This window comes from Caretta caretta, chromosome 3 (assembly GCF_965140235.1).
Source record: "Caretta caretta isolate rCarCar2 chromosome 3, rCarCar1.hap1, whole genome shotgun sequence".
Taxonomy (NCBI): Eukaryota; Metazoa; Chordata; order Testudines; family Cheloniidae; genus Caretta; species Caretta caretta.
Window position 1 is genome coordinate 130,703,358 of NC_134208.1, and position 24,229 is coordinate 130,727,586.

The 24,229-nt window shown below is 40.9% G+C and overlaps 1 protein-coding gene across 2 annotated transcripts in view; it reads right to left on the bottom strand.

Moving 5' to 3' along the window:
• The window catches only part of GNPAT (glyceronephosphate O-acyltransferase), a 38,671-nt gene that overhangs the window by 1,289 nt on the left and 13,153 nt on the right, over window positions 1-24,229 (bottom strand). For both annotated transcript variants that reach the window (XM_048843935.2, XM_048843934.2), the window contains exons 3-14: window positions 22,750-22,926; window positions 21,063-21,192; window positions 18,517-18,644; window positions 18,151-18,226; window positions 17,188-17,339; window positions 16,965-17,095; window positions 14,684-14,907; window positions 8,133-8,378; window positions 7,005-7,084; window positions 4,301-4,441; window positions 1,657-1,756; window positions 1,460-1,553 (exon numbers count right to left, since the gene is read on the bottom strand). In XM_048843935.2, coding sequence (XP_048699892.2) covers window positions 1,460-1,553; window positions 1,657-1,756; window positions 4,301-4,441; window positions 7,005-7,084; window positions 8,133-8,378; window positions 14,684-14,907; window positions 16,965-17,095; window positions 17,188-17,339; window positions 18,151-18,226; window positions 18,517-18,644; window positions 21,063-21,192; window positions 22,750-22,926 — 1,679 coding nt within the window. The remainder of the gene's footprint in view (window positions 1-1,459; window positions 1,554-1,656; window positions 1,757-4,300; window positions 4,442-7,004; window positions 7,085-8,132; window positions 8,379-14,683; window positions 14,908-16,964; window positions 17,096-17,187; window positions 17,340-18,150; window positions 18,227-18,516; window positions 18,645-21,062; window positions 21,193-22,749; window positions 22,927-24,229) is intronic.

The window sequence follows — 24,229 nt, forward strand, 5'->3', positions numbered from 1 at the left end:
TATGCTTCTAGAACATTTATTTTTTCCCTTCCCCTGTTGTTTTATTATATGATTTTTAACTACCCATCTGAAATCAAGTTAGATCTTGAGCTAGTGTAAATCATCATAGCACCATTGACTTCCATGGAGCTACACCAATTTACCTCAGCTGAGGATGTGCCTCAAAAGTTTTTTTCTGTATCACAGCTAGGTGCTGCGGAAAGGATGATACCACAATAGCAACAGTACCTTGCACTGACATATTCAAAGTGCTCTACAAGTCTTAACTAATTCATCCTCACAACACCCCAGTCATGTAGGAAAGCATCCCTATTTTACAGTAGCGTCCCCACCAGAAGTAGTCTGTTGGCAGTCTTGATTGAAATCTGAGTGTTTGAGCTAGAAGGTCACACAATCAAAGAACTAAGATAGAACACAACTAAGATCACAGAACAAAGACCAAATATTCACAATAAATTGGATACATCATTTGGTCAACTGAGACTAGTATGTAAGTTTGTAAAAATGTGTCTATTAACAGACTATTCATAAAAGGGAAAAGGGCTAAATTTGCCAGGTAATTTGCTCGCTACAAACTGTTTGCCCCACTAACTAATACCATAGGAAGATCCATAATATATTATAGAATTTATAAAATATGAACACATTTGTGTGTATACACACAATATTTTTATAGCATTAGTTGGTCTCATATTTTATCAGTTAACCCAAGTATTTATTCACAATTAGAAAATGTTAGTGTAGCTTCAATTCATTTAACTTGCAATGCTAAAGCAAAAGTCAACACAATGGTACAGTCAGAATGAGCAGTTTACTATATTGCCTGTAACAGTCATTTGTGTCTCCGTTTTAATAAAAAGGAGATTAAAAAAACCTAGCTATTTTTAAGTGTGTTACAAACAGTCTATGCAAACAGAGCAGAATCCTGTTTATCCAAAGATCTTGGGGGGAAACACCTCATACCTCAAGATAAAAAAGAAATGGGGTCCAGAGATTTAAAAGCCAGCTAGTGAAATCTGTAAATTCTGTATTTCAGATCGCATAATCCTAGTATAGAATGAAGAGATGCCATATTTGGGGAACTGGCGCATACAAAGAAGGTGCCAACTTTGTGACTCAGTATGACACTGGGGGGTATATAATCAAACTGTAGTTGGCTCAAGTTCAGAAAATCAGGGTTGTAATATATTGTTTAGTATTTTATAGGTCAACCATTAAGATATCAGATAAAAGAGCCCTATGGTTCTGTATGTGAATAATGGTATACTAACGGAAGTATCTCCAAAGTACAACCACTCATTGCAATTGATAATTACGTTAGATCTCATCCTTGGATCTAGTTAGACTCATAATGACAACACATTGTCTGCATTTACCTCCAACTTTTGTGTCCAGACCTCAGCAAAATTTTTTTACTAATAATATTCTTGCAAACCTGAGGGCCTCTTATATTACTTACGTTTTCATCTTCTTCACTACATCTAGGCGCACAAAAGCTGCCAAGGCATTTTTCTGCAAATCAGAAGACAAAACTTCATAACATGGAGTGCTTCCTACAGAGAAAGCATAGGGGGCAATTAAAAGTCCATTAATTACTCAAACTATTACACATGTAAGGAATCACAGCACCAACATCATCATACAAAGCAAACATACCTGTCTCAAGAAGCTGAAAAGCAAAGTTACGGATTCCAAGTATAAACTGCTTCTCGGTAAAGGCCTCTTTTATTTCTTTTGAAAGATATCTGCCGATTATCTAAAAAATAAAAGTTTTTAAAAAAGTATTTGAGCTTTTCCTCTTATTCTGTAACTTGAATTGGTCTTTAATTACAAACAAATATTTTTAAAGGAATAACATATCCTAATAATCATCAATTTGGAAGACACATTTTTAGTAGGCTAACAAATATAACATTATGCAAAGCATTAGAAAATTTTAATATTGTTTGGGTAATCATAACAAGAATCTTAGTATTTAAAACAATACTGACCGAATAATAAATCATATTAGAAACTGGTTTATGGTCCTTGTCTTTGAAAAAGTTGCCTTGCTGTCAAAAGTGACATTCCTTTTCAGCAACACCCATTTCACAGATGGGGAAAGTGAGATCCAGAAGTGAAGTAACCTGTCCTAGGTCAACAGTGAGTCAGTGGAAGAGCCAGCAATAGACCAACAAGCATGTGGACAAGGGGAATCCAGTGGACATAGTGTATTTAGATTTTCAGAAAGCCTTTGACAAGGTCCCTCACCAAAGGCTCTTAAGCAAAGTAAGCAGTCATGGGATAAGAGGGAAGGTTCTCCCATGGATTGGTAACTGATTAAAAGATTGGAAACAAAGGGTAGGAATAAATGATTAGTTTTCAGAATGGAGAGAGGTAAATAGCGGTGTCCCTAAGGGGTCTGTACTGGGCCCAGTCCTATTTAACATAATCATAAATGATCTGGAAAATGGGGTAAACAGTGAGGTGGCAAAATTTGCAGATGATACAAAACTACTTAAGATAGTTAAGTCCCAGGCAGACTGCGAAGAGCTACAAAAGGATCTCTCAGAACCAGGTGACTGGGCAAAAAAACGGCAGATTAAATTCAATGTTGATAAATGCAAAGTAATGCACAGTGGAAAACATAATCCCAACTGTACATATAAAATGATGGGTCTAAATTAGCTGTTACTATTCAAGAAAGATAGATCTTGGAATCATTGTGGATAGTTTTCTGAAAACATCCACTCACTGTGCAGCGGCAGTCAAAAAAGCAAACAGAATGTTGGGAATCATTTGGAAAGGGATAGATAAGAAGACAGAAAATATCATATTGCCCCTTTATAAATCCATGGTACGCCCACATCTCGAATACTGCATGCAGATGTGATCGCCCCATCTCAAAAAAGATATATTGGAATTGGAAAAGGTTCAGAAAAGGGCAACAAAAATTATTAGGCATTTTGGAACGACCGCCGTATGAGGTGAGATGAATAAGATTGGGACTTTTCAGCTTGGAAAAGAGATAACTAAGGGGGGATATGATCAAGGTCTACAAAATCATGACTGGTGCAGAGAAAGTAAATAAGGAAGTGTTATTTACTCCTTCTCATAACACAAGAGCTAGGGGTCACCAAATGAAATTAATAGGCAGCAGGTTTAAAAACAAACAAAAGGAAGTATTTTTTCACACAACGCACAGTCAACCTGTGGAACTCCTTGCCAGAGGATGTTGTGAAGGCCAAGACTATAACAGGGTTCAAAAAAGAACTAGATAAATTCATGCAGGATAGGTCCATCAATGGCTATTAGCCAGGATGGGCAGGGATGGTGTTCCTCGCCTCTGTTTGCTAGAAGCTGGGAATGGACGACAGGGAATGGATCACTTAATGATTACCTGTTCTGTTCATTCCCACTGGGGAACCTGGCATTGGCCACTGTGGAAAGACAGGATACGGGGCTAGATGGACCTTTGGTCTGACCCCAGTATGGACGTTCTTTGACCCTGACCGCTATGATCTAACCAATAACTGACACAGTTTCACAGTGGTGGGAATTTGCTATCCTCTTCTAGCATATTTATTTTATTTAAGAAGTGTAAAGAGTTATTTAGTTTTGGTAGGCTTCGGCGGGGGGAGAGAATTAAAATAAACACTGACAGGGCGAAGAATTCCCACACAGGCTTTGGCCAAACATACAACCAACTTCTGCAGTTTGCATACTATCCACTTACATATGCTAAAGAAGTCCTCCTTTTAAGGACTGGCAATTAGCCCATTAACAACAGATTCCCTGAGAAGTGGGCTTTATAAATCCAGAGGGAATTATTTTCAAGGGAGAGGGCTAGAGCTAAGGGAACCAGGTAGCCTACCCTTCCTCTTTTGGCTGAAAACCTCATTTATTTTTGACTTGGGCACTTTTTGTGCTGGGACCTAAATAGGACAAGGTGTTTGTTGCTCTGGATTTCTCTTCTTAAATAAACTGCCCTTCACAGGGCCAGAACACCAACCCTCACATGCAGATTCAATTGTATAAGATACCACAGCTCCAACTAGCCTGTCATAAGACCCTTAGCACTACCACATAAAGTTAATTACCCTGTCATTTTTTTTTTAAATCTGTGTCATGAGAGGGAACCAATCTCTTCACATCATTGGATAAAACTTACTACTACTATGTATCTTCTCCCTTCCACTCCCACCCACGCTAATACTTAGTGTTTGTACCACAGAAGAACTATGACTCATGTCATTCCCCATGGAAATTATGAGTTGGAGACGGGAGAGAGTAGGTGCAAACTTTGTGAAGAACTGTGTACCTGGTAACCTTCCATAAAAGGCCTGAACAGAGCTGCCAAAAAAGCTGCTACAGAATTTCCTTTCTCTGTAAAGAAGATTTCCTGGGGAGTCACTTGAATTACATCACATTTTGTAAGCAGAAAACATCCTTCTTCAAAGTCCTGTAGGACAAAGGAAAAACAGTGTAATTGGTACTTTTCCCAACTAGGACAAGTGCAGCTAAGTCTCCTCATGAAAATAAAGCACACAGCTACCATCAGCCTGCCACTGAAGTTTCTGAAAGAAGAAGTTTTCTAGACACTCTCAGATATACCAAGAATCAATTTCTAAACAGGTATTGAGTTCATATTTTCACCAAGTTTATATTCTCAAACTGTGAGCCTCATAATAGAATGGCCTCTCTATCTTCACAGGAAGGCCTCTGGAACCTTGTCTTGTCTAGGAAAGAAGTTGGCATTACATTAGCCTACATCACTTAATCTAGGACTTTGTCCCAGTATGATGGGTGTTAGCTGGTCGTGGTCAACCCGAGGCTCTCCGCTAGCATCAATGACAACCATCTAACATAAAACATGTTAAAAGCTCTCTGGAGTAGGGACCATGCCATGGTTGAAGTGGAGTTAGTTATCATAAGGTCAAACAAAACTGGTTTTCCTACTTAAGATAAGGCAGGAGATTTTCAAAGACATAAATGACGTTTAGGCACCTAACGCCTATGGAAAGTCAATGGGAATTCAGTGCCTAAATTTCTGCCAAGGTCTGTAAAAGTTCTATTTCTGAAGTAGTGCTTTGGCACCAGCTTATTTTGGCTCAAAAAAGACTGGTTACGTTAATCTTCCAGTTCCTGGTTTGCTTCTGGAGGTGAGCATTGTCTCTGAACTTTTCCAGTTAGAAATAATCATTACATTAAATTTGATATTTCCAATCAGCAAACGGAGCAAAAAAAGTTAATGTACATAAAATATTCTAGTAGTGCTGTCAAGCGATTAAAAAAATTTAATTGCAATTAATCGTGCTGTTAAACAATAGAATACCATTTCTTTAAATATTTTTGTCTTCTACATTTTCAGATATACTGATTTCAGTTACAATACAGACTACAAAGTGTACAGTGCTCACTTTATATTTATTTTTATTACAAATATTTGCCCTGTAAAAAACCAAGAAAAAGAGTATTTTTCAATTCCCACATTACGAGTACTGGAGTGCAATCTCTCGATCATGAAAGTTGAACTTACAAATGTAGAATTCTGTACAAAAAAATAACTGCATTCAAAAATAAAATAATGTAAAACTTTAGAGCCCACAAGTCCACCCAGTCCTATTTCAGTCAGTCACTCAGACAAACAAGTTTGGTTACAATTGGCAGGAGATAATGCTGCCCACTTCTTGTTTACAATGTCACCTGAAAGTGAGAACAGACATTCGCATGGCACTGTTGTAGCCAGCGTCGCAAGATATTTACATGCCAGATGTGCTAAAGATTCATATGTCCCTTCATGCTTCAGCCACCCTTCCAGGGGAAGTACGTCCATGCTGATGATGGGTTCTGCTCAACAATGATCCAAAGCAGAGCAGACTGATGCATGTTCATTTTCATCATGAGAGTCGGATGCCACCAGCAGAAGGTTGATTTTTCTTTTTCGGTGTTTCAGGTTCTGTAGTTTCCACACCTGAGTGTTGCTCTTTTAAGACTTCTCAAAGCATGCTCTACACCTTGTCCTTCTCAGATTTTGGATGGCACTTCAGATTCTTAAACCTTGGGTCGAATGCTGTAGCTATTTTTAGAAATCTCACATTGGTAAGTTCTTTGCGTTTTGTCAAATCTGCTGTGAAAGTGGTCTTAAGATGAACATGTGCTGGGTCATCATCCTAGACTGCTATAACATGAAATATATGGCAGAATGTGGGTAAAACAGAGCAGGGGACATAGAATTCTCCCACAAGGAGTTCAGTCACAAATTTAATTAACACATTTTTTTAACGATCATCATCAGCATGGAAGCATGTCCTCTGGAATGGTGGCCGAAGCATGAAGGGGCATACGAACGTTTAGCATATCTGGAACGTAAATACCTTGCAACACCAGCTACAAAAGTGCCATGCGAACACCTGTTGTCACTTTCAGGTGACATTGTAAATAAGAAGCAGGCAGCAGTATCTCCCGTCAACGTAAACAAATTTGTTTGTCTTAGCGATTGGCTGAACAAGAAGGAGGACTGAGTGGGCTTGTAGATGCTAAAGCAGGGATCGGCAACCTTCGGAACGCGGCCTGTCAGGGAAATCCACTGGTGGGCCAGGACGGTTTGTTTACCTACAGCATCCACAGGTTCGGCCAATTGCAGCTCCCACTGGCCGCGGTTCACCGTTCCAAGCCAACGGGGGCTGCGGGAAGCGGTGTGGGCCAAGGGGTAGTAGTTTTATATCTCACCTGAAAGACTCTTCTTTCAGCAGCACAAGCCCTTTAATGCTATATGGAGAAACTGCTGCAAATTTTACTCATGGTAGAACTTGGCATTTACTGAATGACCTACACTTGGTTTTCCTTTGAGATGTTCTTCCCATGTACTGATCAGGCTCACTCCTGCTTAGCGGAGATCTGACAGATCTCAGGCTCAAAGAATTTGACACAGAACTCCCATTACGGAGACTCCTAAAGCTAATCCATTATGTACCCAGATAAAATTACATGTACCCTTATTTATTTACACAGGATGGTTTTACCTTCAATGCAATGCCAGGGAAGAAGATGAACTCATCAGAAAAAATGTCTCGCAAGAAGTTGAAGCAGCTATAGATTTCCTCTGGGTGGGCGGGAAGGAAAAGATAAGGTTAAGGATATAACATTGTTCATTTAAGTCATTTGTAAAATAAAGGGGGGGAGCCTTCAGTGTAAGAGGAAAATTTTTAACAGGGCACAATTAGCACAAAATATTTTGACAAAAAAATATAAGCATGTGCACAGAGACTGATTCAACTTGAAATAGTATCACCTATATACTTTATGCAACTAATCTTAAAAAAAAGGGAAGAAGTTGGTTGTATTTGTGCAACCTCCCTGAACATACAGGAAATACTGTAGATGTTTAAAATTAATCTTTGCCAAATCAAACATTTTCTGTTTAAAAAAATGTATCGCAAGTACTGAACAAGGGAAAGTACTGACTGCTACAATATTTCACTGAAACAAGCAAGGAGATGGAGAGACAAACTGCACTCTATGGGAATAAATCTAGGATGCAGGTAGTGTCAGAATATGTGTACACACACTCAAACACCTGAACAGTCAGAGCAAGGCCACGTCCACACTAAACTATTCCACAACCCTATCAAACAGCATTCAGACCTTACTAAAGGAAGTAGCGTGTATCAAATACTGCTCCGTATACCACAACTGGAGCGTGGAAAGCTATTTACACTGTCTGTTTGCAGGAGTTGGTCCTCCCAGGCAAGCTCCCAGTGCAAATCAGAAGCCAACAAGAGAAAGGCCTGCAGACTATCTACTTTCAAATCAGTAATATGTCACAGATAAGTACTGTCAGGAATCATGAGAGTCACATTAACTTGTCCCATGACTTAATACATTGCATAAACATCTGTCGTGGTTCCCAGAGGAATGCTGTAACATGGCTGTGAAAATGGGTTAGCTTTGTGCTAGTGTGAAGAGGGCATTAAAAAAGCTGGGGAAAAAAAAGAAAACCCCTCAAAATCTGATGCCAGTGGGCCTCACTCTGAATGTTGGTGTAAATATTCAATTTGGTTAGCACCCCGTGACATCAGCAGGCACTCCAGGTGCCCAACACCTCTGACCAGGTCAACCTCCCTTAGAATATGTTAATATTATGAAGTTACCTTTTCTGAAACTTTGCGTCATCTGCAATGCTACAGCCACCAGAGACGGGCGCACAAACACATTTAGCAACTGGTTCCTGTAGGCTCCACACATGAGGATGGAGAGCGCCTGTTTAAAAACAAGCTCCTCTGTAGCTGCAGCCTCCATTCCCATGTCATTTAAAACCACTTGGCCATTGACAAGGCTCACAATGTTGGAGTGCAGGGCAACGCTGGACGTGATTGCTTTATTGGCACATAGATTATCTAGTAAAAGGACATAACACTCAGGCACATGCTAAAGGAAAAAGTATGTACAGAATGTATATTACATTATATTTTAAAACCCAGAACAATTTTTACCTCTAGGAACACTTAGAAACCTGTTCCAGGATGATCCATGTTGGAAAGAGGCAGGAAAAAACATAGGGTGAGGTGGAGACAATAATTACAGCCATTGCTGGAACTACAACCTAGACCTTACCAGTAGGGCCCTACCAAATTCACGGTCCATTTTGGTCAATTTCATAGTCACAGGATTTTAAAAATCATAAATTTCATGATTTCAGCTATTTAAATCTGAAATTTCAGCGTTGTAATTGTAGGAGTCCTGACCCAAAACGGAGTTGTGGGTGGATCACAAGGTTATTGTAGTTGGGGTTGTGGTATTGACACTTTTACACTTCTGCGCTGCTGCCTGCAGAGCTGGGCCATCAGTCAGCAGCTGCCACTCTCTGGCTGCCCTGCACTGCTGCCTTCAGAACTGGGCAGCCAGAAGGCAGCAGTGCAGGGCCGCCAGAGCGTGGCAGCTGCTGACTGAGGGTCCAGCTCTGCAGGCAGCAGCACAGAAGGAAGGATGGCCTGGTATGGTGTTGCCACCCTTACATCTGCGCTGCTGCTGGTGGGGTGCTGCCTTCACAGCTGGGACCCTGGCCAATAGCTGCCGCCCTCCGGCCGCCCAGCTCTGACGGCGGTGCAGAAGGAAGGGTGGCAATACCCCCCTAAAATAACCTTGTGACCCCCCCACACTCCCTTTTGGGTCAGGACCCCCAATTTGAGATACGCTGGTCTCCCCCGTGAAATCTGTATAGCATAGGGTAAAAACACACACAAAAAAGCAGATTTCACAGGGGGAGTCCAGCTTTCATGGTCCATGACGTGTTTTTCAGGGCCGTGAATTTGGGAAATAGGAAGTAGTCTCCTTCCTTCTCTGCAACCAAAAGTGGGTAACCGCTGTTCTGAACCTCTCAATGGAGAACACAGATCTACACTATTAGACAGGTACACTGCATAGCTCTGTTCACCACATTTATTTTAGATCTGCAAACGTACATTTTTAATTCTCATCTACCCTTCTGTCAAGGTAAAAGCAAATTCCCACAAACCAAAGATCCCTCACACTCACCTTAAACTAAAAGTAGTAAAAATGGGACCATCATGCATAACACACCTGCTTACAGAGATAACAGACTGTACCCAAGCTCAAAGTTCCACTTGCTTCATAAGACATATCCCTGGCACACTTTTTCAAGAACAGTTTTACTGAGAACGCTATTCAAAGATGTAAGTGAGTGTTTGCAAAGAGGAGCGTATAGCAGATAAAAAAAAATTAAGAAAAGCACATCCCAGAATTGTGGTATGAGATCAAAAATATACAGCATATGCACAGCCTCTTCCACTCAAAAAGCTTAGCTTGAGTTATTCTACTTTGACTGATTCAGATATTTTAATTTATTTAAACTAATTGTTTCAAAACATTCTCAGTGTAGAATATGAGACAATATTCTTTGTCTGACCAGAATATACTAACATGCAAGGGAATAGACAATAACCTTAAACTGAACATGAAGAGGTAAAACATATGATCATAGGATTGTGTGCATGCCAATCTACAGGACATTGAAGGGGTACATTTGTTTCTTTTAAAAATCAATTTTAACATAACCTTCATCCCCAAGCAGCTAGTGGCTTATCTGCTGCTTCAACGTGTCATCCTATCTTTGCCAGTGCATTAAAGTTGCTCAACTGGGTGAGAAGTGGTGAGGCAGACAGGTTGTTTTGCAATCCTTTAATATAGTTTTCTTACACATAAGTACATTTCAACAGTAGATAAATAAGCCCAATGTATTACAAACAGCTACTAACTACTTCAAATTAATAACTCAAAGTAAAAAAAACCCAAATGTGTAATCATACCCAGGGCTTGTCTATGCTATGGGGGACTATACCAGCATAGCTACATCACCATGGCTATGCTGGCATAAGCTTGTAATAGAAATGGAGCCTACACTCACGGAAGGGGTTTCTCTGTTACTGTAGGAACATCATCTCCCAGAGTAACAATGGCTACATTGATGGAAGCATTCTTCCATTAGCCTAGCTGCATCTATGCTAGGGGTTAGCTTAGCATAGTTAGGTCACTCTGGGATGAGGATTTTTCATACCTTTAAGCAACATAGCTATATCAACTTACAATTTAAGTATAAACCAGGCCCCATAAAATGGCCAGCGCAAAATAGTGGAATCTGCTCTATCATCAGTCTTTTGTCTTGCATTTTGACAATATAGGTTGCTTATTTTAACAGTAAATGGAGGTGATTCTGCCATTTAGTTTTACAGAACATGGAGGGCCAAAGAGACCACTGCTAGCAGACATGGTCTAGGAGATGAGTACCGTGGGCCAAGCTAGGACCACAGTTTTTGACTGCTGGGATGCTACCGCTGCTGATCTGTTAAAAAAAAAAACTGCTGATGTGCCACACAAATGCTGCTTAAATGCCTGGATCCCTTCAATGCATCATGAGTAATATACCTGCAAGTATATATCAGTCATATCATATATTTAAAAAAATCTGGTTGCTGAGTGTTCCAGATCACAGAATTTCAGACCACATCTGGAGGTCTGAAAACTTCTGTAAAGCAACCAAGGGCTCCAAAGATACAAACACCTAGTGGAAGAACTTTTCAGAATCCAGAATACCACATCATCAAGTTTAAGGATAAACTCACGGGGAAGGAAAAAAAAAAAAGAAGGAAATTGAGAATCTGTGGTTTGACATTTTACAGCAATTTAGATTAGCTGTTTTATTCCTGATGAACTACAGCCCTCAGAGGGAGGGAAGGACCATCAGCAGAGATTGTCATTGCTTATAATTTACATTACTGTAGTATCTAGTGGCGCCAAGTGATATCAGATAAGATATCAAAGCTTCACTTTGCAGAAGTGCAACAACATTTTAATGCGGGGTGGGCAAACCTTTTGGTCCGAGGGCCACATCTGGGTGAGGAAATTGCATGCAGGGCTATGAATGTAGGGCTGGGGCAGGGGTGCAGGAGGGGGCTCAAGGCAGGGAGTTGGGGTGTGGGGTGCAGGAGGGGTTCAGGGTGAGGGCTCTGGCCCAGCACCGCTTACCTGGAGCGGCTCCGGAGTGGCAGAGGCACACACCGGGGCCAGGGCAGGCTCCCTGCCTGCCTGCCTGCCCTGGCCCCAGCACCGTGCTGCTCCAGAAAGCGGCCAGCACCGCATCCCTGCGGCCCCTGGGGAAGTGGGGGCAGACGGCTGAGCGCGCTGCCCTTGCCTGTGGGTACCTCCCCCGAAGCTCCCATTTGCTGCGGTTCCCCATTCCCAGCCAATGGGAGCTCTGGGGGAAGATACCCACAGGCAAGGGCAGTGTGCTCAGCCCTCTACCCCCCGTCCCCCAGGGATGTGGTGCCGGCCACTTCCTGGAGCTGTGTGGGGCCCGCGGTGCCACAGGGGTGGCAATCCCGCGGGCCGGATCCAAAGCGGGTCATAGTTTGCCCACCCCCGTTTTAATGGAAGCAAAAATTATTAGAGAGCTCATTTACAAGAAAATGTCTATGTTCCAGTGCCCAGATTATACTTATAACTAAGGTTAAGATTATGTATTTTTTAGTAAAAGTCAGGGACAGATCACAGACAAACAAAAATTCTCAGAAGCTCGTGACCTGTCCCTGATTTTTACTAAAAATACCCTGGGGGTTGGGGAAGGACAAACAGTCAGATCGCTGCCGAGGGCCTGCGGCTGCTCCAGTCCCACCACTGCTCCTGCAGCACTGGCTGACTGCTGCTGCTCCAGCTCCAAGGGGGCTGACCCAACCCCAGCCACTGCTCTGGCATGCTGGGGACCATGGCTCCGGCAGCCTTGGGGCTGGTGGCCGTCCCAGCAGTCGCTGCTCCCGCAGCCATGGAGCTGACACTGCAGTGGCCCTGCCAAGAAGTCACAGAGGTCCCAGAAAGTCATGGAATCCATGACAGAATCATCTCCTTATTTATAACTAAGGTCCTACTTAAACTGCGATATTGCAGAAATTGCGGATCCCACAATATTAGGCTTCCACCACAATTTTGTTAGCCCCAGGCAGCTGACAGTGGGAGTTCCCTCTGTCAGTCCCATGCATTCATGACCGTAATACAGTTGCAGCTAAATGTCTGCTTATAAAAAAAAAAAATTAACAGCATAATATTGAGTGTTCATATAGTTCCAGCAAATTTTTCTTAAACAAATAGGTCTACTCTGGCTTTTCCAAACTACCACAAAATAATGAAAGGTCCATTATTACTTTTCCACAATTTTCCATGTCTTGTCTGCAACTCAATCACAATTATTTGACAGTCATACCGCAGTTCAAGTAGGGTCTTACTTATAAACATAATTTTTTGTTTTAGTAGGATTGTTTAAAAAAAACAAAACAAAACCCTGCAAAATGCCTACATTTGGAGTATTCTTTAATTCACTTTGCAATAAGGCTGTTGATTCGGGACATATATCATTTGGGTAGTTATTTTTACTGGGCTTCCAAAGGCAGAGCTTTCCTTCAGTCAAAAAACTGAAGTATCCGGAGGGAAGAGAGATGGGTTGTTCTTTTGTGATGGACAGAGTTCTGTTACAGTGTAGTATGTCTATTTTTGCCCTGCAGTTAGGGCTGGATTAATGCAGGGATTTAGGGGCTGCAGCCCAGGGCCCTGGGGTAAAGGGGGCCCCAGCACAGCAGGGCTCAGGCAGGCTGCCTGCATGCCGTGGCCCCACACCACTCCCAGAAGCAGCCGGCTGCTGGCATGTCTCTGCAGCCCCTGGCAGGGTGGGGTGGGGGAGGCCGCTCTGTGCACTGCTCACGCCCCCAGCAGCGTCCCCACAGCTCCCATTGGCTGGTTCCTGTCCAATGGGAACTGTGGGGGCTGCATTTGCGGGCACAGGCAGCACACGGAGACACACTGTCCCCCTCCCTGCCAGGGGCAGCAGAAACGTGCCAGCAGCCAGCTGCTTCTGGGAGCAGCATGGGGCTATGGCAGGCAGCCTGCCTGAACCCTGCTGCACCACTAGCCAGGAGCTGCCTGTGGTAAGTGCCTCCTAGCTGGAGTCTACACCTCGCACTCCCTCCTGCACCCCAGCCTCCTGCCCCAAATCAGAATCCCCTCCTGCACCAAACCCCTTCCCAGAGCCCACACCCCTCAGCTGCACCCCAACACTCTGCCCTAGCCTGGAGCCCCCTCCTGCACCCAAACTCCCTCCCAGAAAGAAACTAATATAACAGCTGTTCTAAGGTAAGAAGTAGGCTATTTTGAATTAATTTAATTATATTCTACATGTTAAGACTGAAATGTAACCACAGAACGGCTTAATGTTAATTAAAAGACAAGTTTAGTATAGCATTAATAGCCTCGATGCTATAATTGTGATAATTTTGTTTTAAATTAGGAAAAAGACTTGTATACAGGGGTGCCACAAAATCTAATAGCCCCAGACCCACAGGAGAGTTAATCCAGCCCTGCCTGCACTGTGTAAAAATATTCCCCCTTTTGATTATGTACAAATGAGCACTAGAGTAAAGACCTGCTTGGACTATAGTTTATATATTTGAGAGACTTTGAAGAAAAACTGTCATCTTAATCATATATAGTGTAAACTAAGTTCTTTATGTATGTTACTACTTATACACTGAAGCATGAGACTGGATTACGCTCATCGTTTTGGCTTGCATAACTCTCAGTGGCTCCCCATATGAAGTATCACGAGCCACTTTAAGGAGAGGTTAAATATAAAGAATGCTTAAATTAAAGAATTGGGCAGGAGAGCGAACCCTGAGGCAGGAATAAACACTCTCAAACTATGGAATAGAAGAAAAAAATAAAAATCAAAGTTGTAATGTGACTTTCTGTGCATGTGTTCGGGAGAGTTCTTGATTACAGGGGCAGTTTACATTACACTGGATATCAAACTTTAGACTTAGTACTGTACTGAGCTCCTGTTGCAGCTCAGATAATGTTCTGTGACCCATGCTTTCAAAAGTTAGGGTTTGGATAAAGAAACAATATTAGGCAAATCTCAGTACTGTTTTAATATAATTATACTGGAGTTTCTCCCCCTTTACCGCTTCACACCTCAAAAAAGTAGCATATCTGTTCTGTCTCCATATGACTGGATTTTCAGTCAAAATTTTTTGATCAGGACTAAAACTCCTAAGCTCGGCTTTTAGTACTGCTTCAACATAAATAAAACTCACTTCACAGTGTAACTTTCCTTAGCAAAAGAAATATAACTTTCTCTGCGTACCAGGCCACTCGAGGAATCCTCCAAAAGCCTGCGTTAAGCCTTTCAGCCAAAGTGTCTTTTCAACCAGAAGTTCAAAATCTATGGCTGGCAAATTCTGGAGCAGGACAGAAGCAATTAATACCCAGGGGCTCAGAACCATGTTTTCTATCTGTAGAAGCTCTATTTTGTAGGCTATATCAGTAACAAATTCCTGGATATCCTCAGATAGCCTTTGGGGAAGATGCCTGAAAGGAAAAGTCGAAATAACATAATACATTACAACCAAGAAGAAGCTCTACATCCTAGGATATAATTTATATCCTAATCCCATTAGTCCTGTACTGTACCCATATATGTATGTTCTCTCACATAGATACTCTTCTGCCCATTGTACCCACAGTACAGCACCTAACACATTTGGGCAATTATGCAAGTACACGAGACCTAAATTATGAAGCAAGGCTTCCAGATCTAAGCAAGACTTATGTTAACTGATTACAAAAAATCATTCAAAACCTTCCACTTTATTGAAAAGATTCCAAAAATACCATATAATGTGAAAATATATTGCTAATGCATATTGTCTGTTTGCATTATAGCAAAGAAATATCACACCTGCCAGGATAAAGCAGCTCAAAAGGAGGGTAGCCTTTCTGGATTCTATGTCCAGCTTAGGGAGAATGGTTGTTTTTGTGGATTTATGCAATATAAACACATATTTGCAACTCCGTGGGAAAAGGTAAATTTTGCAGCTAACAACATGGTTACATATTTGCATTATGTATGGGGCTTTGATTTTGGGTGTTAAACAATGGTAAACCCTTCACTCTCTCCAGAATGCTCTATTACACAAACATTCTCTCACACACTTAACTCCTTAACTACATTAACCTCCAATCACACCACCTCTTTTAGACACTGAAAATGATTGAAAGCCAAAGTTGGTTTGTAAAGAGAATGTAGTAAATTTCCAGAGTTGGCCTGAGGTTCCTTCTGCCCCGTGCAAAGTCGAAAAATCTTTCCTTCCCACAGCTGTAGTGTCTGCCTTACCTGTGTTGGAGGCAGAGACTTAGATGAATATAAGCTGGAGGAAGCAGAGTCCAGACAAGACAGAGGCGATGATAGCATGCAAGGGGAAAAGCATCTAGATGATCAGGGTAGTGCCGATGAATCCCCACAATAGTGGGGAATACAAATCCTTTGCCAAGAGGTTTGCAGTTAAGAGGTGCTTTTAAATATCCATTTTCTGTCTTCCTGGGAGCTCATCATCTCGGACAGATGGATCTTGAAAGTTGTATCCACAGGTTACTCTATCCAGTTCAGCTTCTTTCTGCTCCCTCGCCTCCTCCCGCCCCTTCTACAGGGACCCCTCTCACAAGAGTCTTCTGAGGCAGGAGGTACAATCCCCCTAACACTGGGGCCGATCAAACCTGTTCCACGGGACTTCATTGGGAAAGGATTCAATGTGATTCCTGGTCCCAAAGAAAAATGGGGTGGAGACCAATTCTGGATGTCAGTATACTCAACACCTTTGTTCACACCCAGTGGTACAGAATGGTAATCCTAGCAGCGATCACTCCTTCTCTGGGCCTGGGAGATTGGTTTGTCTCCTTTGACCCCCACGATGCTTATTTCCATTTAGCCATGAATCCTTCACCGAGACATATCCTATGCTTTGTGGTGGGCAGAGACCACTCTCGATACCACATCCTACACTTCAGCTTTTTCACCGCTCCAGGAGCTTGGGGCTATAACATCTGCTATCCTCACACAAAAGCCATGAAAATCTTAAATTCCAGATATCAAATTGGGAAACCATTCATCCCGTCAGAAAATTACCACTTCCTGGCACAAGGACACACGCTGTCTGCAATGAAGAAGGTGACAGTGGTGGGGGAAGAGGAAGACCTGAAATGGTGAAACAACTGAGATACTTCAATTACTGACAACACTCGATGGTAGAGCTCTGCATTTGAGAGCCTAGCATGGCACAGACATACATCACCATAATCTTGAATAGGGTACTCAGTGACACTCACAAAACAAGTAACAAAGAATGAGCTTCTTCAGAAATACTTGATCACTGGAATCACACTAGTGCCTGATTTTTAGAGAAACACGGCTGAGCTGCCTGAATGGTCAGATCAAGTAGAGGGGAGAAGAAAGAAATAACCTGACCTGCTCCCAGCATGGAGATGAAAAGAAAAATGCTACTCTCCAGCCTTCGCTGTTTCACATGAGTCAGAAACAAACAAATTATAGATTTGAACCCAAACTATTGGGAGATCAGATGTTCTGGTACCTTGGGACCAAGTTATGAGGACACCAATTGATTCTGCCAGATGCCAATGTTCTGAGTGATACAGGCTGCCCAAAATACACATGTATGCTTCCAAAATTGTCGCTGAGGATTTTTCTGGCTTTCAACAACCCCTGAAGTGAGGAGAGGGAAAAATGTGAGTTGATATTGCAGGGATATACAGAGAGGCAAATACATTGTATTATTATTGAATATATTTACATACAGATGTAGACTCTTTGGGCTTAGGGACTCCTAAAAGTTCATATGCATAGAGGGATTCTTCTAATGTCCTGTCATAGCTGATGCTGACTGGAACAAGGTAGGTGTCAAAAACCTCTCGTTTAAAAAATGGCTCCATCACAATACTGAGAAGACCTGTAAATAGGTGGGTGAAGGGGGAAAAAAAAAAAACATTCTGAGGCTTCTGGAAAGGAAATTAAGCTGAATTGCAATTGAAAGGAGGCATCTGGTTGTGTACCAATAGACAAAAACTATGTTAGAAGATACGCTTTGTGCTCACACGATGCAGATGCAAGCATAAGCCAAAGTTGCTGTCTGTGCTTTAAAACAATGCAAATGAAAAAAGTGTTACATTTGATCAAATACCTGTGCTGAATTTACACAACAATACTACTGCTTTGCATTCACATAGCATCTTCCATCCAGAAATCTCTCAGCACTTCTGTGATGATAAATAACTGTTGTTACACCCATTGCAGATGGGAAGCAGGGAGAGGTTAAGTGATTTGCATCAGGCCACACAGGGAGGCAGTGTGAGAATCAGGAATCTTGTATGTTTCTATTATTTGTATTGTGGTACCATCTAGCAGCCCCGGCCACGGAACAGGAGCCCCTTGTGCTCGGACGTATACAACACAACGCTAACCAGTACAGTAGGCTGGTCTGGAGGCCTACAGGACCATTCCATACAGCTCCTGAATTTGTCCACCCCACGACAGACTTGCTCTACAAAATGGTGTGTGAGGTCACACTGCACGGAGGACACACCTCATGTGTGATGTTATGCCATTTGGTGCCACACAACTACACATGGTCACTGAATACGTTGGACCACCTTGCTACTCTCCCACATTCTATTGTTTTGGTTCCCCCCAGCAACCCAGTAAGGTACTCTAGTGAAAATCCCCAAATTCAATGAAGATTTTAACTTTTTCAACCAACGTACCAAACTTTGGAGTCAAAGTCTTCGCGGTGCGGCTTCTGGTCCCCTCGAGAAAAAATTCAATTGGGGCATAGCCATTCTTCAAAACAAAACAAAAAAATAAGTTGATTGGGGGAAAAAAATCAATATGATAATGTTTAATCTTCTCTCTCCACATAGTAAAAAGGCTTATTTTAAGCTGGGAGTCACGCAAGTCTAACATCAGGCATCACTACACCTACATTCATCCATCACCTCCAAAGCAGCATATAGTTAAATTAACCAAATAAAGTTTTTTGCATTAATGTATCTTTCATAGAACACGTGCCAGTAAGGTCAACTAATGCTTTAAAACGTACTTTTAAAAAAATTGTTCAGTAGTTTATTTACCCTTATCATTGTTTTTACATATTCAGCAAAAACTGCCCAATAGAGTCTGTTCCCACTGAACGTACGTCGCATAAAAAAAGCGCCTGACCTTCGTAGCAGCTCACCAACTATTTTCATTCCTAGGAAATCTGTGGGGAAAAAAACAAACACAAAACTTATTGATTGACTGTGCCACCGAATATTAATCAGTTTCCCTGAAGCTCTGACCTCAGCTGTTGCCATAAAGGACTAATCCTTTGGGGATGTAATGTAAATAGCCATTGTTATACTGACACAAAGTCCATAGTAATTTCAGGCTTGGTCTACACCGCCAACTTATGTCGGTATAACTAAGTCGCTCAGGGGTGTGGACTTTTCACACTCCTGAGCAACAGTTATACTGACCGAACGCCCACACAGCGCTATGTTGACAGGAGGGCTCCTCCTGTTGACATAGCTACCGCCTTTGGGGAGTACCTATGCCAATAGGAAGAGCTTCTCCCTTCGGTGTAGGTAGCGTCGTCATTAAGCATTGCAGTGCTGTAAAATGTAGACAAGCCCTCAGTAATCCTGAGAGGGAGCAACACATCCATTTAAATATATTCTAATGGATCCAGAGCTGATGTAAGTTGGCCTAGCTCTATTCAAGTCAATGAAACCAGGCCCATTTACAATAGTTGATGTCTGGCTCGCCAACTTTATGAGGCATGGAAAATAGGAACTTGAAAGTACAGCTGTTATGCGTTTCCTAGTCTTGAGGAATCAGGATTACTCCTTTCTGGGTTTTGGCAAGTTATTTAGATCACTTGCGTTATAACAACGAATTGTTTGGGGAGTCACATAATGCAGGAGAGTTTGAAAACAGTTTGACCTGTTAGATTCTTGGATCTTCTTCTGATGCACTATATTTGGGAACCTTTTAAGGTTGCACAGTGAATGTCAAAGTCAGTAAACACAAAAGTTACAGTTCCAACAGCAACATGAACTTGGTTGCCATGAATATCTTGTATAACTTTATAGTGCAGTACAGAGTAAATGATAACACACATATTAAGATACACATCTCACTAGAAAGAGAGGAATAGAACATATACACGTGCAATACAGTGAGCTCAAAGTTTCAACCTTAATTTCTGGTGACTAATCTTAACATATTAAAAATATATTTGGGATTTAATGTCTTATATTGAAAAAGAATAAAGAATAAAATCTGTAATCACCATTAGTGCCTAACACACCTTAAATCCATAGTGTGTTGTAAGGCACAGTAAGTTCTGAATATAGCTGAGGAACTAACGTATATTGCAGTGCCATAAATGACTTAGGGTGCATTCATTTTGGTCTAATTCTGCGCCCATTAACTTCAATGGGAGGAAAGTTAAGCTAATACAGAGTACTTCTGAAAACTTTGTAGGATAGTACCACTACTATCATACAACGATAGGTGTATACCTAATATATAAAGTAATTGCCACATCTGCAGCACCTTGAATGTGAAGAGCACAAAGTTAAGTCCCTAAGACTGAGCGCTACCTACTGACATACTGAAAAGTGCATAATAAGGTCTCAGCTAAAGCTGGTTGAAAGTTTTCTCATGCAATATTTTTTCTGCTGGAAAATGCTAATTCATCAAAAGCAAAACGTTCTGTGAGAATGTGTTGATTTTGACAAGTCTTAACAGAAATCAGAACAGGTTTTCAATTAAATCTTACATGGTTCCCTGCCAGCGCACCTGCTCCCTCCCACCTCCCAAACAGCCTGCTTGGTGGGCTACCAGGGAACCCAAGCTCCCAGTTCTCCAGTTTGCTTGTTGCAGAGCCATGGCTCCCACGACTTCCAAGCTCCTGTGTCCTCCTCCACAGCTTGCCTGCTTCCCGGGGCTTCCCAGACTCCCAGCAACGCACCTATAGCTACTCGGGAGTCCCATGGTCTAAGCTCCCTGGCTCGCTGCTGTGGAGCCAGGGCTCCCAGGCAGCTTGGCATTTCATTTGCACAAAAAATTTTCAAGATTTTGGATTTTCATCACGGGAGATGAAATTTTTTCCAAAACCTCACTTTTCTCAGGAGCAGTCAGAACCTTTTTCACAAGATCAGATGCTTACAGGGGCACTTAAAAAAAGCCACGCACAGCACAACAGATATATGAAAATGTTCTACTGCACATATGCAGCTGCCAGTATTCAATCATACCAAATCATCCTCCTCCAAACCAATTTCCCCTCCCGCCCAACTTGCTCAAGTGGATACTCTTCAATAAGTAATAGTCACATAACAAGTTTCAGAATCCAGCTTCAATTATCTGCATGTATAGGAAAAAACATGGCAACTTTTTAAAGTGACATAAGTATTTTCCCCCACCATTACTGAGAAGTGCAGTTAGTGGGATTTTGCTCAAACGTGCTATAAAAAAAAAATCACCAATGAAGCTTGTCAGAATGTTTTAACCATATGAAAATGGGGGGTTATTACAGAAGTTATTTCAACTTTAATGCTGGTAGCTAGTACCAGGCACCTGCTATAATATCATCTCTGCATCTTGAAAATGGATTGTTAAAAGAAATACTTGCCCATTCCTGCAGCAATGACGGGCAGAGCCAAGTCATATGTGTATAACAAATAAGATAGCATCAGAAAATCTATATAGCTTCGGTGACTGGGCAGCAGGACAACTGGATGCTCCTGAATGGCCTGTTGTAACTAAGAACAAACACAAACAATATTTATGGGAACCCCTTTCATGGAAGCTATCACTGCAAATTCCAACAAGATCTCAGAATAGAATGGATTTTGTTTCAAGATGACATTATAGTGAATTTCATTAGAGGGTGGTCCTTGTGTTTATCAGTAGTCTGTAATTCTTTCAGTTTTTGCTGACATACAACTTGGAGCTACAGTAACACTAGCACTGGACCCCATATCAATCTAGAGTTTCTCAAAGGAGAACTCCCCTTTAATCATATATCTAGCAGGACCACTCGATAGTGAGAGATGGGTCATGGAAGACTGCTGACATTTAACATGTGTTCTGATTGTCTTAATGAGTCACTACATTTCAGTATTTTATTTTGGGGGCATTCATACAACATATGGAGAAACATGATCTTTACTTTCTATTCCTTCCAACACCCCTCTGAAGTGCTTTAATATATTTTGGATATTTACTGAGTTAGATATAACGGATATAGATTATAGTGAAATTCTTTGAAATACATATTGATAAGCTAGCTTCTTATTCTCTCAGGCATACCATATACCCATCACCATGGTGTAACTCCAACCAGGTTCCCATGTTTCTATTAGTCACCAATCCCATTCTTCAGTGCTTATGACCATATCCCACTTCATCATGGGTCCAAACTTTACTTCTAGAACCTTTCTTTATCAGCGCCTACTACTAAACATAAATTAAAGAAAAAAAAATGGGCTTATGCCTTTTAGAAACAAAACTTCTTTCATAAAGTTTCCCCAAACACCATAGAGAAGTTACTCTTATGCAATTTTATTTTAATTTAATTAGGAATTCAGGCCCTGTTCAGTGAGACTCTATACTGACCAAAGAACTAATAAAATGGTAACATCATAAGAGAGTGAAAACTGAATGAATGAGAGGAGGAAAATATTTAGACAGACTGTGTCTTTGTTTTGTTAACTATTTAACTTCAAAGACTAATTAATATTCTGGAGAAAGGAAATCTTCAATAAAGATTACTCCCACCATTTCAATAAATGCATGCAAAAGCTCACACGCAGCTTCTGAGCCTGCCAACAAGTCCTTGGTGGGGGGGATGGGGGAGGGGAAGCAAAGATCAGACTTGACATTCTTGATATTTCCAAGGGAAACACCAAGAAAAAACCTTGTTAGGCCTCTCTTTATACAGAATCAAGGGTACAAGCACAAATAAAAAAAATTCTTTGTAGGTCATCTTTAGGAGTTACTGTTTTCTCAGTTTCAAAATTTGTCCCAGTCACAAGCCTATCTAATAGCTCTGCACAATGGGATAAAATGCATGAATTATTTAAATCTGCTGATACTTGTGTACTGAAATTAGGAGTTTAGATTCTCCTTTGAATTCTTTATTCACATCTAGGTTTCTCCCTTTTTAATTGTTGAAAAGGATAATCCTAGTTAACACAGGCCTTGCCACTTTTATTCTTTAAAACTTTTGAATCTATGAATTTGGGTGAAGATTGAGCGTCTATGCCTGAGTGAGTAGTATAACCACCAGTTATGTCAGCCTTTATACCAATACTTACTTTCTGAATTCCTTCTTCATTCACACAAACCCTCTGGAAAAGGCGTTTAAATATTTTGCTCAAACTAAAAGCAAAAAATCGAATAGCTCCTATGTGTAAATTGTGACCCATCTCATCCAGGATTTCAATGGCTTCTTCTTGAATAATATCAGTGGACTCACCCATCTCTTTTGATAGCTAAATAAAAAGCAACAATAAGATCAAAAGTCATTTCCCATAATTTTTTTTTAAAAGGCTGTTCCACAAACTATACCTATTATTCTGTCAAACTAAGAGAAAGATATTAAAGCCAATGAAATGTAATACATTCTAAATGTTTCAAACATTATTTTGGGGAAATGTGGGTTCTGCTTTATAGGACAGGCATAAACCTAATGTTACCGATTCCGTTTTATTTCAACAACAAAAAAAAGGAAAGCGTGAACTCCTCTGAAACACAGTAACTTAAGTGATTACCTTCTGAAACATAAGTTTCATACAAAGGCTGTATTTATATTTATAATAAGCCATTAGGATGCACTGGCATATATACACGTTATACTAGATTTGTATTTCTTTTAGGAAGCTTACATTTTAGAAGAGGATTTATTAAATTGCCTTTCTGACAAATGCATGCTTTGGTCTTCTTTCACTGATTAATAAAAAGTTAATTTTAAAAAGCCAGTATTCTTAAGACACATTTGTAGAAAAGTTTTAAAATGCTTTTGGGGTAAGATTTTAGTTACCCGGGGATATCCACTCCATTACTCATGCACTTCTTTGTAATGTATCCTTTTGGCAATGGCTAGTTGAAATGCATACAAAGAACCATCACTACAAATGTTGCATATTGATGTTCAGTTTTAATTCTTGCAAATCTTTCATTTGGGAGATTGTTACTATGGAATTAAAGAGTGGGAATCTCCTTATTCAGTATATTGACTCAAAAAACATTTAACCTAAAAGATACTCTTTATGATTAAACAACTAAATAAGGAACATGCATGTTATAAAGGCATGGAGGATGCAGTGAACATCAGTGAATTAACCATGTCTCTTTAGAGAGGTGTACACTATTTACCTTATTAGTAATGTTTTCACTTCTATAACGGTCAAGAAATTTCTCTTCTCCCACCCTCCTCCATCCCAATCAAGTGGCCATTTCATTATCAAATCGATGCATTCAAACTTCCTTCTCTACATAATTTATTTCATCCTGAATAGTTTCAAGTCTAGCACAGCCCGATTATTTTAGCAACACAGAAGAAACCAGCGACTACCTTCTCTAACCCCACCAAACAAAAATCAATATTTAACAGGAAGTAGATTTTTATTATTTATTCAGGGCAGGCACTTTGTTCTCCTTCATTCGGAAATTGCTTACCAGCACACCTATCATTCATGAATAATTATTAATTTATAGAGTGCATATCTCCTACAGCAGCTAATTACTTATGCCATAAAACTAGGAAACAAGAAACCCATATAAACCACAAAAAAA